At 34.4% G+C, this 14,102-nt stretch overlaps 1 protein-coding gene across 1 annotated transcript in view; it reads left to right on the top strand.

The window, feature by feature from the left end:
- CRY1 (cryptochrome circadian regulator 1) overlaps positions 1–14,102 on the top strand; it is a 96,651-nt gene that overhangs the window by 53,951 nt on the left and 28,598 nt on the right. Inside the window, exon 2 of the mRNA XM_043562435.1 lies at positions 9,627–9,735. Coding sequence (XP_043418370.1) covers positions 9,627–9,735 — 109 coding nt within the window. The remainder of the gene's footprint in view (positions 1–9,626; positions 9,736–14,102) is intronic.

Raw genomic sequence — 14,102 nt, 5'->3', positions numbered from 1 at the left:
TAGAACAATCCTAAAATCTGTATGTAACCAGAAAAGACCCCAAATAACCAAAACAACCTTGAAAAAGAAAAACAAAGCTGGCAGCATCACAATTGCAGACTTCAAGTTATATTACAAAGCTGTAATAATCAAAACAGTATGGTATCAGCATAAAAAGAGACAAATAGATCGATGGAGCAGAATAGAAAACCCAGAAATTCATGCAAACTGTATGGTCAATCTTCCAACAAAGCAGGAAGGACTATCCAATGGGAAAAAGACAGTCTTTTCCACAAATGATATTGGGAAAACTGGAGAGCAACATGCAAAAGAATAAAACTGGACCACTTTCTTACACCATACAAAAAAAAAAAAATTCAAAATGGATTAAAGACCTAAATGTGACACCTGAAACCTTAACAGTCCTAAAGGAGAATATAGGGAGTAACCTCTTTGACATTGGCCTTAGCAACTTCTTTCTAGATAGGTCTCCTGAGGCAAGGGAAATAGAAACAAAAATAAACTATTGGGACTGCATAAAAATAAAAAGCTTCTGCACAGCAAGGGAAAAAATCAACAAAACTAAAAGGCAGCCTGTGGAATGGGAGAAGATAATTGCAAATGACATATCTGATAAAGGGTTAATATCCAAAATACATAAAGAACTTATAAAGACATCCCAAAAATGAATAATCTCATTAAAAAATGGCAGAAGATAGGAACCAACATTTTTCCAAAGAAGACGTGCAGATGGCCAACAGACATGAAAAGATGCCCAACTTCAGTGATCAAGGAACTACAAATCAAAACTACAATGAGATATCACCTCATACCTGTCAGGATGTCTAAAATTAAAAACATAAACAACAGGTGTTGGCAAGGATGTGGAGAAAAGGGAACCCTTTTGGACTCTTGGTGGGAATGCAAACTGGTGCAACCACTGTGAAAAATAGTATGGAGGTTCCTTAAAAAGTTAAAAATAGAACTACTCTATGATCCAGCAATTGCACTACCAGGTATTTATCTGAAGAGTACAAAAATACTAATTTGAAGGGATACATGCACCCTGATGTTTATAGCAACGTTTTGTACAATAGCCAAATTATGCAAACAGCGTAAGTGTCCGTTGCTGATGAATGGATAAAGAAGAAATGGTACACACACACACACACAGACACACACACACACACACACACACACACACACACACACACCGATACACAATGGAATATTATTTGTCCATAAAAAGAAGGAAATCTTGCCATTTGTAATGACATGGATGGAGCTAGAGAGTATAATGCTAAGTGAAATAAGTCAGAGAAAGACAAACACCATATGATTTCACTCATACGTGCAATTTAAGAAACAAAACAAATCAGCAAAGGGGAAATTAAGGGATAGAGGCAAACCAAGAAACAGACTCTTAATTATAGAGAACAAACGATGGTTACCATTGAGGAGGTGGGTGAGGAGATGGGTTAAATAGGCGATGGGGATTAAGGAGCGCACTTGTGGTGATGAGCACCAGGTGTTGTATGGAAGTGTTGAATCACTATATTGTATGCTTGGAACTGATGTTACATTATATGTTAAATAACTAGAATTTAAATAAAAACTTGAGGGGCGCCTGGGTGGTTCAGTCAGTTGAGCGTTCGACTTCAGCTCAGGTCATGATCTTGCGGTTTGTGGGTTCGAGCCCCACGTCGGGCTCTGTGCTGACAGCGCAGAGCCTGGAGCGTGCTTCAGATTCTCTGTCTCTCTCTCTCTCTGCAGCCCCCCCCACACTCTGTTTCTCTCTCCTTCAAAAATAAATATTAAAAAAAATTTTTTTAAATAAAAACTTGAAAAAAAATCCTTTCTCTTAAGAGAGCTTTCATTAATGTATTCATGTGGTCAGTCATTAGATTAAAAAAATTTTTTTTTAAGTTTACTTATTTATTTTGAGAGAGGGAGAGAGCATGAGCGGGGATGGGGCAGAGAAAGAGGCAGAGGGAGAATCTCAAGCGGGCTTTGCACTGTCAGTGCAGAACCCAATGTGGGGCTCAAACTCGTGAAACTGTGAGATCATGACCTGAGACAAAATCAAGAGTTGGACACTTAACTGACTGAGCCACCCAGGTTCCCCTAGATAAATATTTCTTGAACTTCTATATGTCATGCATTTTCTAGGCACTGGAAAGTAGTGAACAAGATCTAGTCTTAGTCTTAAAGGAGGTTACAGTCCAGTGGCCAGTAATTCTCTCTCCCTATCTCTAGCTATTATAATCATATTAATATTGCAAGGCCTCTTTCTACCATCACCATATCTTTGAAATTTTTGCCTAAATTTTTCCCCATCTCAAAAAGAGAAATCCAGAAGTGATATCTCCCTCTTGACTTTTTGAAGCAATGTAATGTTACCCATATGCGTCTCCTACAATATATGTCACATTCAGCCTGGCAGGTTCTATTATATTTTCAAGTTTCTTTTCTAGATTTTCAGCTCCTTCAATATTGGACATGTCTGTCACTTAATCTTGTTGTATCCCTCAAATCAATGAAACTGTGTGGAGAATGAATAATATCACTCCTTAGGGGTGTTTTAGGAATTTGTGGGGGCACTTTTGTTCATCACAATGAAGTAATTAGGTTACTAGTGGAATAGTGAGAAGAGGCCAAGAATGGAAGACTTCTTGCAGTGTTCATGATAGTCTCTCAAATAAATCATTTTCCTGAATCCCAGTAACTTTCAAATATTCTACTAGATGTTTCATGTAAATGAAAAACTTAGAATTCTTTGAATCTAGAGCCTAAATCTGTTTTGTATGTAAATGCTAGGTATTTTTATGAAATTTTAATATATACTGAGTTTTCCTGGCATATATTTATTACCGATTTAAAGAAAGATTGTACTTTGTTTTATCCAGAATTTTACTAAGTCTTGCTCAACATTACATTAAATCATGTCATCAAAGGCAATACCACTCATGGTGTTTGAGTCACTAATAATACAGCTGTATCAGTCTGTTTTTATAGTTGTTGAATTTACAGTGATTCTAGATGTAGGTGTAGGCATACGACTAATTCATTCTCTTTTGTCATGCCTAGATATTTACATTTTGAAGTGTGTTATTTCTGTTTAAAATATAAATGACCTTCCTTTAATTTCTTCCACATATTACAGTAAGCATGGTATTAATGGTTTAAATTTGTATATTTAGATATGTTATATTATCTATAAATGTCTTTTTAATTTTTATTTAAATTTCAGAATTTAAAAGAGGGCATTAAAAAAGCAACATTGTGTCATGTTATAAGTTCACTGAGTTATGACCATTAGAGCCTGGAAAAATTAAAATTTACTTTAAAAATATATATTTAATCTGTATTGAACATTAAACTATTATCTTTAGGGAAAATGTGTATCACAAATATTCTGACAATTTGAATAATGATTAAGTTAGATGAAAGCACTAAAAATTTGTTAACAAACCAGAAAAAAAAACAACATATAAACTTGATTCAGTTTATAGACAGACAAATTGCTCCTTTATAATTTAAAATTTTTCTATAGACTTTGGTTAATGACTAAGACTCTACTTGTTTTCTTTATTATAATTAATATATCTAGAACTTTAATTTTAAAAATTTGACTATGGTTTCATGCAGAGGACAGGAGAAGATTGATCTTAATTTATATTCTTTAAATTAGTTTTTTGGGGTCAGCAATGAATTGTTTTGATTTAGATCTAAGTGTAGTTTTCATCTTTGAGCATATGATAAGTATATTTTACAAACTAAAGTACAGAACCAGATGGTTTTATTCTGGTATGATACATGTTAATTTGTATGCTTTGTTTTCAACAACCATGGGATTATGTTGTATCTCATCATTGCCTTTTTTGGACTATTTTATAGACAGAACTAGCAATTCTAGTTATATAAAGCTGTTCTAGCACAGGCTAGAAAGTAGGTCATTGTGACGGGGAGTATACCAAACTGCCCACTGGTTGCTATAGCAATGACCTACTTTAAGAAACTATTTCTGTTGATTCATGTTGAAATCATCTGTTGGAAATGGTATAAGGAAACTCACTGAATGTAATTTTTTTCTAATAGTAATAAAGTAGTGATCTCTGGAAATTTTTTTAAAAAAATATTTAATATGTTTAAAGTAAAGAAGTATATTTTCTCACTTGACACCTTTTCTATTTATTTTGAAGTGATGCAATTAGTAATGTAATTATATAACAGGAGAACTGTACTTATATATAGGTAATACAATTATACAAAGAGATGTGATGAATTTTACTAATGTTTGGCCTATAAAAACCAACCTGTTGCATGTAGTTAATAACTTTATTAACTGAGTCCTGAATAGTATAGTAAGATGCCATTTTAGAGAAGATCTGAAAATATGTTCCTGTTAAATGTGTACCCTGTGTATTTTCAATGTATTATATTGAATTACTCCATTGAATATTGGATGCCTGTTCTAAGCCACATGCATTTATAATATATAAGGGTTGAAATTGGTGTGTTCTCTGGAATATACTGAATCTGAACTCTGACAGAACTTACTCTTCCCAGTTAAGCATAAAGGATGAAAGGTTAGATTTTACATAGCAGCCTTTCAAGTAACATTATCCCTTCAGCACCGAAAAGAAATCTTACATGTCAATGAATTGATACTTGAACCTAGAATATTGGAGGTTTTATTTTATGGTATTATCAATGAAGGATTATATACTTAAAGGTTAGTTGATATACAGATGTATATGTATGGTGGAATTAAAAGGATGATGTGGTATTTTATATAAATATTATCTGTCTATCAATAGACAACTGGGCTGCTTCCATGGTTTGGCTATTGTAAATAATGCTGCAGTAAACAGGGGTGCATGTATCCCTTTGAATTACTGTTTTGGTACTGGGTAAATACCCAGTAGTGCAATTACTAGATCATAGGGAATTCTGTTTTTAACTTTTTGAGGAACCCCCATATTGTTTTCCAGGGTAGCTGCACCAATTTACATTCCCACTAACAATGCATGAAGGTTCCTTTTTCTCCACATCCTCGTCAACACTTGTTTCTTGTGTTCTTGGTTTTAGCCATTCTCACGGGTGTGAGGCGATACGTCATTGTGGTTTTGATTCTATTTCTCTGATGATGAGTGATGTTGAGTATCCTTTCATATGTCTGTTGACCATCTGGCTGTCTTCTTTGAAGAAATGTCTATCCATGTCTTCTGCCCATTTTTTTAATTGGATTATTTGTTTTTTGGGTGTTGAGTTGTATCAGTTCTTTGTATATTTTGGATACTAACCCTTTAATGTCATTTGCAAATACCTTCTTCCATTCAGTAAGTTGTCTTTTAGTTTTGTTTGTTGTTTACTTCACTGTGCAGAAGCTTTTTATTTTGATGATGTACGAGTAGTTTGTTTTTGCCTTTGTTTGCCTTACTCCTGTTATATATTTATTCATTCATATTTGCCTTGTCACTGGGAAAGATTTTAATCAAACCTTTGTTCCAAGTCACATTCAGGAGAAGTTATGAGTCCAGAACAATTCTACATATATATGTAGGCATCCAACCAATTGTCTTCTGTTGTCATGCCCAGATATTTACATACAGAAATATGTGTTACTGTTTTTTGGAACTATAAATTATTCCCAGGGGAAAATAGTGGTACCTTCTCCTTAATGAATATCTACCATGTGCTAGTAATTCTGCGAGATGATTTTATAATGTTTTTCTAATTTTTTCAACAGTTGTATAAGACAACTGTATTATTTTTTAAATCCTATTTCTACTCTTTCTAACAGAATATATTGATCACATGATGATATTTGTTTGGCAAATGTAGAAACCAAAACATAGGTTAAGAAACCTACATAGTTAGGAGTGAGACACAGATACTAATTTGAAATCCATGAGAAGAAGAAGGTGATATGTATATATGATAGTTATAATGTAAAGTATAATGTGAAAGTTTCTCCAGAATGAGGTCCATATGTCCTTTGATAATTTAGAGGATGGAGAAATCACTTTCAGCTGGAAGACTGAAGATTAGTAGGATACGAACTTGAAGAGATGAAAATTGGGAAAGGCATTCTATGCTGAGGGAAATTCATGGAGCACATTACAGGAGAGTGGATGTGTAGGGAAAAGAGTAGTTTTGTTTGGTGGGAATGAAGGAAGAGTGGTAAGAGATGAACCTGAACCCTAAGTTAGTGGTCAAGCAAAATAATGTGTTCTAGGGAATGAATCTTTGAAGACCTTTGTACAGGAAAGTGTGCCTCAGAAAGATTTGTTGTGGTGTATAAAATGGATTATTAAAGTGGGAAAGATTGTTGGTACAAAGACGTATTTTCAGGCATTACAGTAAATAAATAATGCCAGCAAGAGATAACAAGGGATAGAATTATTATACCAAGAACGGAAGTGGTAGGAAGGAGGCGACCAAAAAAATTAGATAACACTTACATAACTGTGCTTACTATGGATCAGGCACTGTTCTGAGAGCTTCACATATATTAATTTAATTCTCACAACATGCTATGATATAGGTCCTATTACTATCCCTGCTTTACAGATAAGGAACCTCCCAGGATTAATTAAAGGATAGTAATTTATCTCTAGACTTGTTAAATTATGTGACATCTGTGTAATGGGATACTATGAAACCATCAAAATTGATGCTATAGAAGTATGTCTATTGCTTTGAGAAGATTCACTATTATATATATATATAATATAATATATATTCACTATTATATATATATATAAACCATGTTTATAATAAATACAGTATTTCTGTTTTACTCTGAAGGAATGTATGTTCGTTATCAATTTTATACCTTTTATGAAGTTAAAAAAACATGTTTCTCTCATCATCACTCCCCCCTCCATTCCCACTCCTCAAAAGTAGCTATTATTAATAGCTTGGTAAGTATCTTTCCAATTATTTTCTTATGTACATATAAGATAAGTAAATACATGCAAAGCAAATTTTATTTTATCAAAATAAAAATCAAAATATATTTATGCATATAGTTTCAAAAGTCACAGTGCAAAGGTACTATGTTCTTTTTTAAAGTACCTATATTTGAGTCCACTGTACTTCTCTAATTTTTATGTGAAATTACAGTGATGGAAATAATATCCATGGAAGAAAAATATCATAATATGTAAGAGAAATATCATACTTAAATATATCTATTCCTTCATGTTATGCAGTGTCAAAACTAATTATTTGGTTGCAAAACTTTGCCATTATAATACATTGCTTCAGTCCATATCATTCTGTACAATGTTTGGTTCATAAGGTATTTATTGAAAAACATTAAAACTCTTTATTCAGCCTGTTAACAAGAAAGGGAAAAATAATTTTACCCTTAATTCCTTAATTATTAATTAATCCAGGCTTGTTTGTTTTATGCATTAATCATGTTTTTTTCATTTTCCCATTTTTTTTCCCATCTATCATTGACCTGTTTGTACCATATGGAAACATTTACATACTGAAACTAGTGGTACAAAAGAGATATCAGGATTATCTCTGCCTTGGGTTATCCTTCCAGGACATTTTAGTTTTGTTCTGTTTAAATTAAAAAAAACAAAACTTAAAATTGCTAGTTCATTCAACTTCTTGATTTTTGATCTGCTACAGTGTCTAAAAACTCTTTATACAAGCAAATACATAAAATTAGATGCTTTCTAATAAACATTTATCACCAAACATGATAAATTACTCACAGTTATGGACAATTTTACAAAACTCAGGTGTTTTTGTATTGATATAACAATAGCAATCTTCTTCCTCAAAGTATTTGTACATTGGTAGTGGTAGGTTGAGATAGGGGTTGGTGTTAGAGAGGTGACTCCAATCCCAGACAGAACAGGGATGAGGTGAAATATAAATGTGAAGATAGAAGGGTTTGTTTCCTATTTGTTTAACGACAGTTGTGAGACTTCCTAAGATGATACAGTGGGAGTCCTTAAAAGTCTAGCACTGTGACACTCCACACCTGTAGACTCTAAATCCTAAATGACTCCTAAATGGTAAAGAGTATCAAACTTGACTAGTTATAGTGATGTCACTAATAACTATAGTTGTAAAAAATTAACAAAACTTTCTTGATGAAATGATGGGATCAGAATGGGCAAAGAGAGCAAAATGATCTGAACTGAACAACCTCCTAAAACAATAGTGCCTGGTAGCACTTTCTGCATTGATGGAAATGTTCTTCACCTGTGCTGTCCAATATGGTAGCTACTAGGCACACATGTGGCTGTTGAGGCCTTGGAATGTGGCAAGTGTGACTGAGGAACTGAATTTTTAATTTTGATTAAATATAAATGGCTGTATATGCCTAGAGGCTACCATATGGGACAACACATTTCTGAAATGTGCCTTTTCATTTTTATTAACTGTTCCTCACAAGTAAGATACAATCAGTATTCTCAGAAAACACATGGCTTGTGGAAAGGCAGGCAAATATTTAACCTTAAGATCAAATACATAAAAGAAGCAGAGTGAAGAGAAAATAAGAAGTGTTGAGGAGAGAGGAATAGAATCTAAGTGAAATGTTAGAGAAATTAACATGAGGTAAACAATGAGGTTGAATTTTCCAGGAGTGACATCTCCTTCAAATTTGCTAGACTGCCCCATTTCTTCACACTAAAAGATGCGTAGTAAGCAGTCTTCTGCTACTGCCCCAGAATTTCCCAGCATATCTATCATGTGTAAGCTTTGTTGGTACTTATTTCACTGAGAAAAATCTATAGCTCCACCTGCCTCATGGAATTTTTCTTTTTCTTTTCTTTTTTTTTTAATTTTTTTTTTCAACGTTTATTTATTTTTGGGACAGAGAGAGAGCATGAACAGGGGAGGGGCAGAGAGAGAGGGAGACACAGAATCGGAAACAGGCTCCAGGCTCTGAGCCATCAGCCCAGAGCCTGAGGCGGGGCTCGAACTCAGGGACCGCGAGATCGTGACCTGGCTGAAGTCGGACGCTTAACCGACTGCGCCACCCAGGCGCCCCGAATTTTTCTTTTTTTAATTAACCTGGCATTCTCTACACTCAGAGTTAATGCCACATAGTTTAACATCTGTTTATTATCAGTTTCTTTAATTAGATAAGAAACTTGAAAATGGGCATTATGTTTTCTTTCTCTCTTAGATGATTACAGTATCCCTTAATATTACTCAAATTCTTAAATTACTCACTTGCTCAGAGTGATTAAATAGGATATTTCCATTTTGTTTCCAATAGAGAAATGTTCTAGATTTTTCAAGGTGGCTTTTCTATTTGAACTTGAATTATTTTCATCAATGAAACAGTGAAATCAATTCATTTAATTCCTTTATTTGTATAATTTTTATGTTTACAACTTAAACTTTGCTAACATTCAATCACTGTTATTTAATGGAAGTTACTTAATTGAGGAATTTTATTAAAATACTGAGAACCTCATGTAATTTAAAATTTTTAAGTATGATTTCTGGAAACAGTAATTTACAGATCAATTAGAAGTAATAAGATGATAGGAAGTAATAAAATTATGGGGTTAGCACGTCAAGTTTTAGAATAACATGATTTTGCACTACTTTATATCTTTTAAATATATATGTTTAAGAATTTTAATAATATTTTCCTGTAGGTTTTTGCTTCAGTGTCTAGAAGACCTTGATGCCAATCTTCGAAAATTAAACTCTCGTCTGTTTGTGATTCGTGGACAGCCAGCAGATGTGTTTCCCAGGCTTTTTAAGGTAATCTGAAAAATTTTTGCGTAGAATAATAATCTTTTGTCAGAGAAGACACGTGTTTGATAAATAAGGTACTTGAGGTAATTTAAAATATAGGAAATATAAGTATTTTTAAATAAAAATTTTGTGGGTTCTTTATTTTGCACTGCTGATGGGAATGCAAACTGGTGCAGCCACTCTGGAAAACAGTATGGAGGTTCCTCAAAAAATTAAAGATAGAACTACCCTATGACCCAGCAATTGCACTACTAGGTATTTATCCAAAGTATACAGGTGTGCTATTTTGAAGGGGCACATGCACCCCAATGTTTATAGCAGCACTATCGACAATAGCCAAAGTATGGAAAGAGCCCAAATGTCCATCGATGGATGAATGGATAAAGAAAATGTGGCATATATATATACAATGGAGTATTACTCGGCAATCAAAAAGAATGAAATCTTGCCATTTGCAACAATGTGGGTGGAATTAGAATGTATTATGCTAAGTGAAATTAGAGAAAGACAAATATATGATCACTCATGTGGAATTTAAGATACAAAACAGATGAACGTAAGGTAAGGAAAGCAAAAATAATATAAAAACAGGGAAGGGGACAAAACATAAAGAGACTCTTAAATACAGAGAACAATCTGAGGGTTGCTGGAGGGGTTGTGGGTGGGAGCATGGGCTAAATGGGCAAGGGACATTAAGGAGGACATTTGTTGGGATGTGCACTGGGTGTTATATGCAGGGGATGAATCACTGGATTCTACTTCTGAAATCATTGCACTATATGCTAACTAACTTGGATGTAAATTTTTAAAAATTTGGGGGATTATTTTATTTAATAAAAGTTACAAATGGTAAAATCAGTGAAAAATTTGGTTTACAATGAACATTTAAATCTTTCTTCTACCTTAAACTACTAGTTTCCCTCCTAGAAGCAACAACTACTACCAGCTTCTTTTGTAGTCATTGGAAATATTTTTTATATTAATAAGAATGTATATGTCAAGTGGTTATATGTGTGTGTGTATAAATAATATAAAGAGAGATCTGTAGCTGTGTGTATGTTACCCCCCCCCCCCCGCTTTTTAAAACCAAGATAAGAACATACTATATTTTACACCACCTGTGCCAAGCTTTATTCACATAGCCATGTGTTTTGGAGATTGTTTCCTGTTGCTTCCTCAGTCTTTTAGATGGCTTCATAGTGGTTCCATTGTGTAGGTATGCTGTGATTTTTTTTAACAAGCTTTCTACTGAACATTAGTCATTTTCCACAGGCCTTTGCTAATACAAATAATGCTGTCAGTGAACATCCTTGTCCAAATATATATCTTTGCTCACATGTGCTCATTCATTTTTGGGATAATTCTTAGAAGAGGACTTTCTGGGTCAAAGGGCTATAATGAACAACATGCTACTAATAATACAAAACTGTAGTTTCATGGCAGAGTTTTTTAACTTGGTAAAATCTTATATCTCCTAGTCTTACTTTGCCTTTTTTCCCCTAATGAAAACATTAGTCCTAGAGAGATTAAATGAGTTGACTAAGGTCATGCAGCTAGCTTATGGTAGTGCTCAGACCAGAAGTTGTTTTCTTGGCTATCTTTTTTTTGTCCTTCCCTTCCTATTTATACCATTAGGATTCCTAATGTATATCTGCTTTTTGGGTTTTTTTTGCAGCTGTTTGATTCATCAAAAAATTTTAATAGTAATGTGCCTGTTTCTAATACAGATGAGAACAGTTCCTTTCCCTGAGTGAAAATGTCCCCAGTGTTGGGAATCAAAACAACACTACTTAGTCTTTTTCATTGGTATGAAAGAAACCTTTAATGTTTAGGATTTGGCTAATGCAGCAGTTCTGGCTACTGAAAATTTACTTTATTAAAGTATGTTTTACTACTGTGGCTACTTGGAGTCAGAATTTAACCTAGGTACATGGAAGAGTTGTGGGTAGAAAGAATATCAGAAACAATGGTAATAGTTTATCAGCAACTCATGAGTATAAAATGTGTGTATCTCTAAATCCATGTGGTATAAGTAAACTGAATCCTAAGATGATTTTACTTGCAAAAATAACAAAACTTAAACCACAAGTGTTTAAAGATATGGAGAAAAGGAAACCCTCTTGCACTGTTGGTAAGAAGGCAAGCTAGTGTAGCCACTGTGGAAAACAGTATGGAGGTTCCTCAGAACTACCCTATGATCCAGTAATTGTACTACTTGGGTATTTATCCCCAAAATACAAAAACACTAAGTCAAAGGGATACATGTACCTCTACATTTATAGCAACATCATTTATGCTAGCTAAGCTATGGAAGCAACCCAAGTGTCCATTGATAGATGAACATAAAAATGAAATCTTGCCATTTCCAACAAATGGATGGAGTCAGAGAGTATAATGCTAAGCAAAATAAGTCCGAGAAAGGCAAATACCATATGATGTCCCTCATGTGGAATTTAAAAAACAAATAAGCCAAGGGGAAAAAAGAGAGACAGATCAAGAAACAGACTCTTAACAGTAGGGAACAAACTGATGGTTACCAGAGGAGACAGAGGTGGGGGAATGGGTGAAATCGGTGATGGGGATTAAGGAGTGCACTTGTTGTGATGAACACTGGCAGAGAAACAGTGGTTTCTGCATGGGCCATAAAATACAGATACATGAACACACACACATGCATAGATGCTTACTGTTATATTCAGGTTGTTCCTTGGGCTACATACAGTAGTTTGTATAAATACCACTTATGGAAACTTCCTTTCAGATTATACACTGTGTCTAGAGCCATAGAGGGAATTCCTTTTTGATTGCGTTGATGTTTTTATTTTTACTTTTTTTTAGAGGCACTACATGCATGTGTTTAAAAAAAAAAAAAAAAAGCCTAAAAGGTTATACAGTAAAAAGCAGGTCCCCTTCCCACTCCCCACCCTCACACCCTGTTTCTCTGAGGGGAAAGACTCTTTTGTCCATAACCAGCTGACTCATTTATATTATTGTCTCTGGTTTTATTCTAGTACAGAAGATAGAATTTTTAGTAGGTAAGTAATCCTATTTCCTACATGGGAGGTAAAACTGTTTTAGACCTGGTAGTAGTACTTTAGTTGGTTGGTATGGTGACAGTGGCTCAGTACTGATGTCTGCTGTGTATCTTCTCTTTATAGCATTCATTCTATTTATATTGAATAGATTTAGGGATGGGGTCAGGGAATTTTTAAATTTTTTTTTTTCAACGTTTATTTTTGGGACAGAGAGAGACAGAGCATGAATGGGGGAGGGGCAGAGAGAGAGGGAGACACAGAATCGGAAACAGGCTCCAGGCTCTGAGCCATCATCCCAGAGCCTGACACGGGGCTCGAACTCACGGACCACGAGATCGTGACCTGGCTGAAGTCGGACGCTTAACCGACTGCGCCACCCAGGCGCCCCAAGGGTCAGGGAATTTTTATACACACATATATGTGTGATAAACTATTGTGTTTTCTGATGTGTTTTCTACTTAGGATTTTTCCAGTTAAATTCTGACTTAATATAGGACTTTTTTGTTAACTTTTTTTTTCATGTTCTGAAGAAATGATAAAGAAACTTAGACACTAATGTAGGCAAAACTAGGGTAACACTATTAATCATATGAATCTTGTATCAATTATTATTATGCAGTTAAATCTTGCATCTTCCACATTTGGTGCCAGAATGATAAGTTACCAAGACCTTGTACATTCTAGGCCCAGCAGGAACTTTTAATGAAGAACTTAAAGAGTTGGTTTAAAACATTCTCATTATATCCAAGAAACAGGGACATGTGGCTAAAGTCTTTTATAGGTGGACTCATTGAAGCATAACAAAATGTTTTGTCCAGAATCATAGAATAAATCAAAGAAGAACATCTAAAGCTACTATCATTTCACATGCATAAAATTCATGCATTTTGAGTTATTTTGGATTCTTTATGGTACATGCTCATTTGAATAGGACAATTCATTCAATAGATATTGCTTGTCTGCTATTACAAGGCAGAGTTCAAGGTGCTGAGGATATACTAGTGAGCCAAACAGCAGATGTTTCTACCTTCATGGAGCTTATATGATAGTGGGAAGGAGGCAGATAAGAAACAAGTAAATATGCAATGTCAGGCAGTGATAGGTGCTAAAATAAAGTGTGGGATATTAAGTGCCAAGGTGAGTGAAGGGTAATTATATGAAATCATGGAAGGCCTCCCTTCTAAGATGACATATGAGCAAACCATGTGAAGGGATTAAGCCATGCAAATATATAGGGTGTGGCATTGTCAATCCACAACATTTTGCACCTTCTTCCATCAAAAGGTAGAGTTTATTTTCTCACTCCCTTAAATCTGGTTTGGCTATGTAACTTACTTT

Source organism: Prionailurus bengalensis, chromosome B4, assembly GCF_016509475.1.
Source record: "Prionailurus bengalensis isolate Pbe53 chromosome B4, Fcat_Pben_1.1_paternal_pri, whole genome shotgun sequence".
Taxonomy (NCBI): domain Eukaryota; kingdom Metazoa; phylum Chordata; class Mammalia; order Carnivora; family Felidae; genus Prionailurus; species Prionailurus bengalensis.
This window is presented reverse-complemented; position numbering and strand designations above follow the sequence as displayed.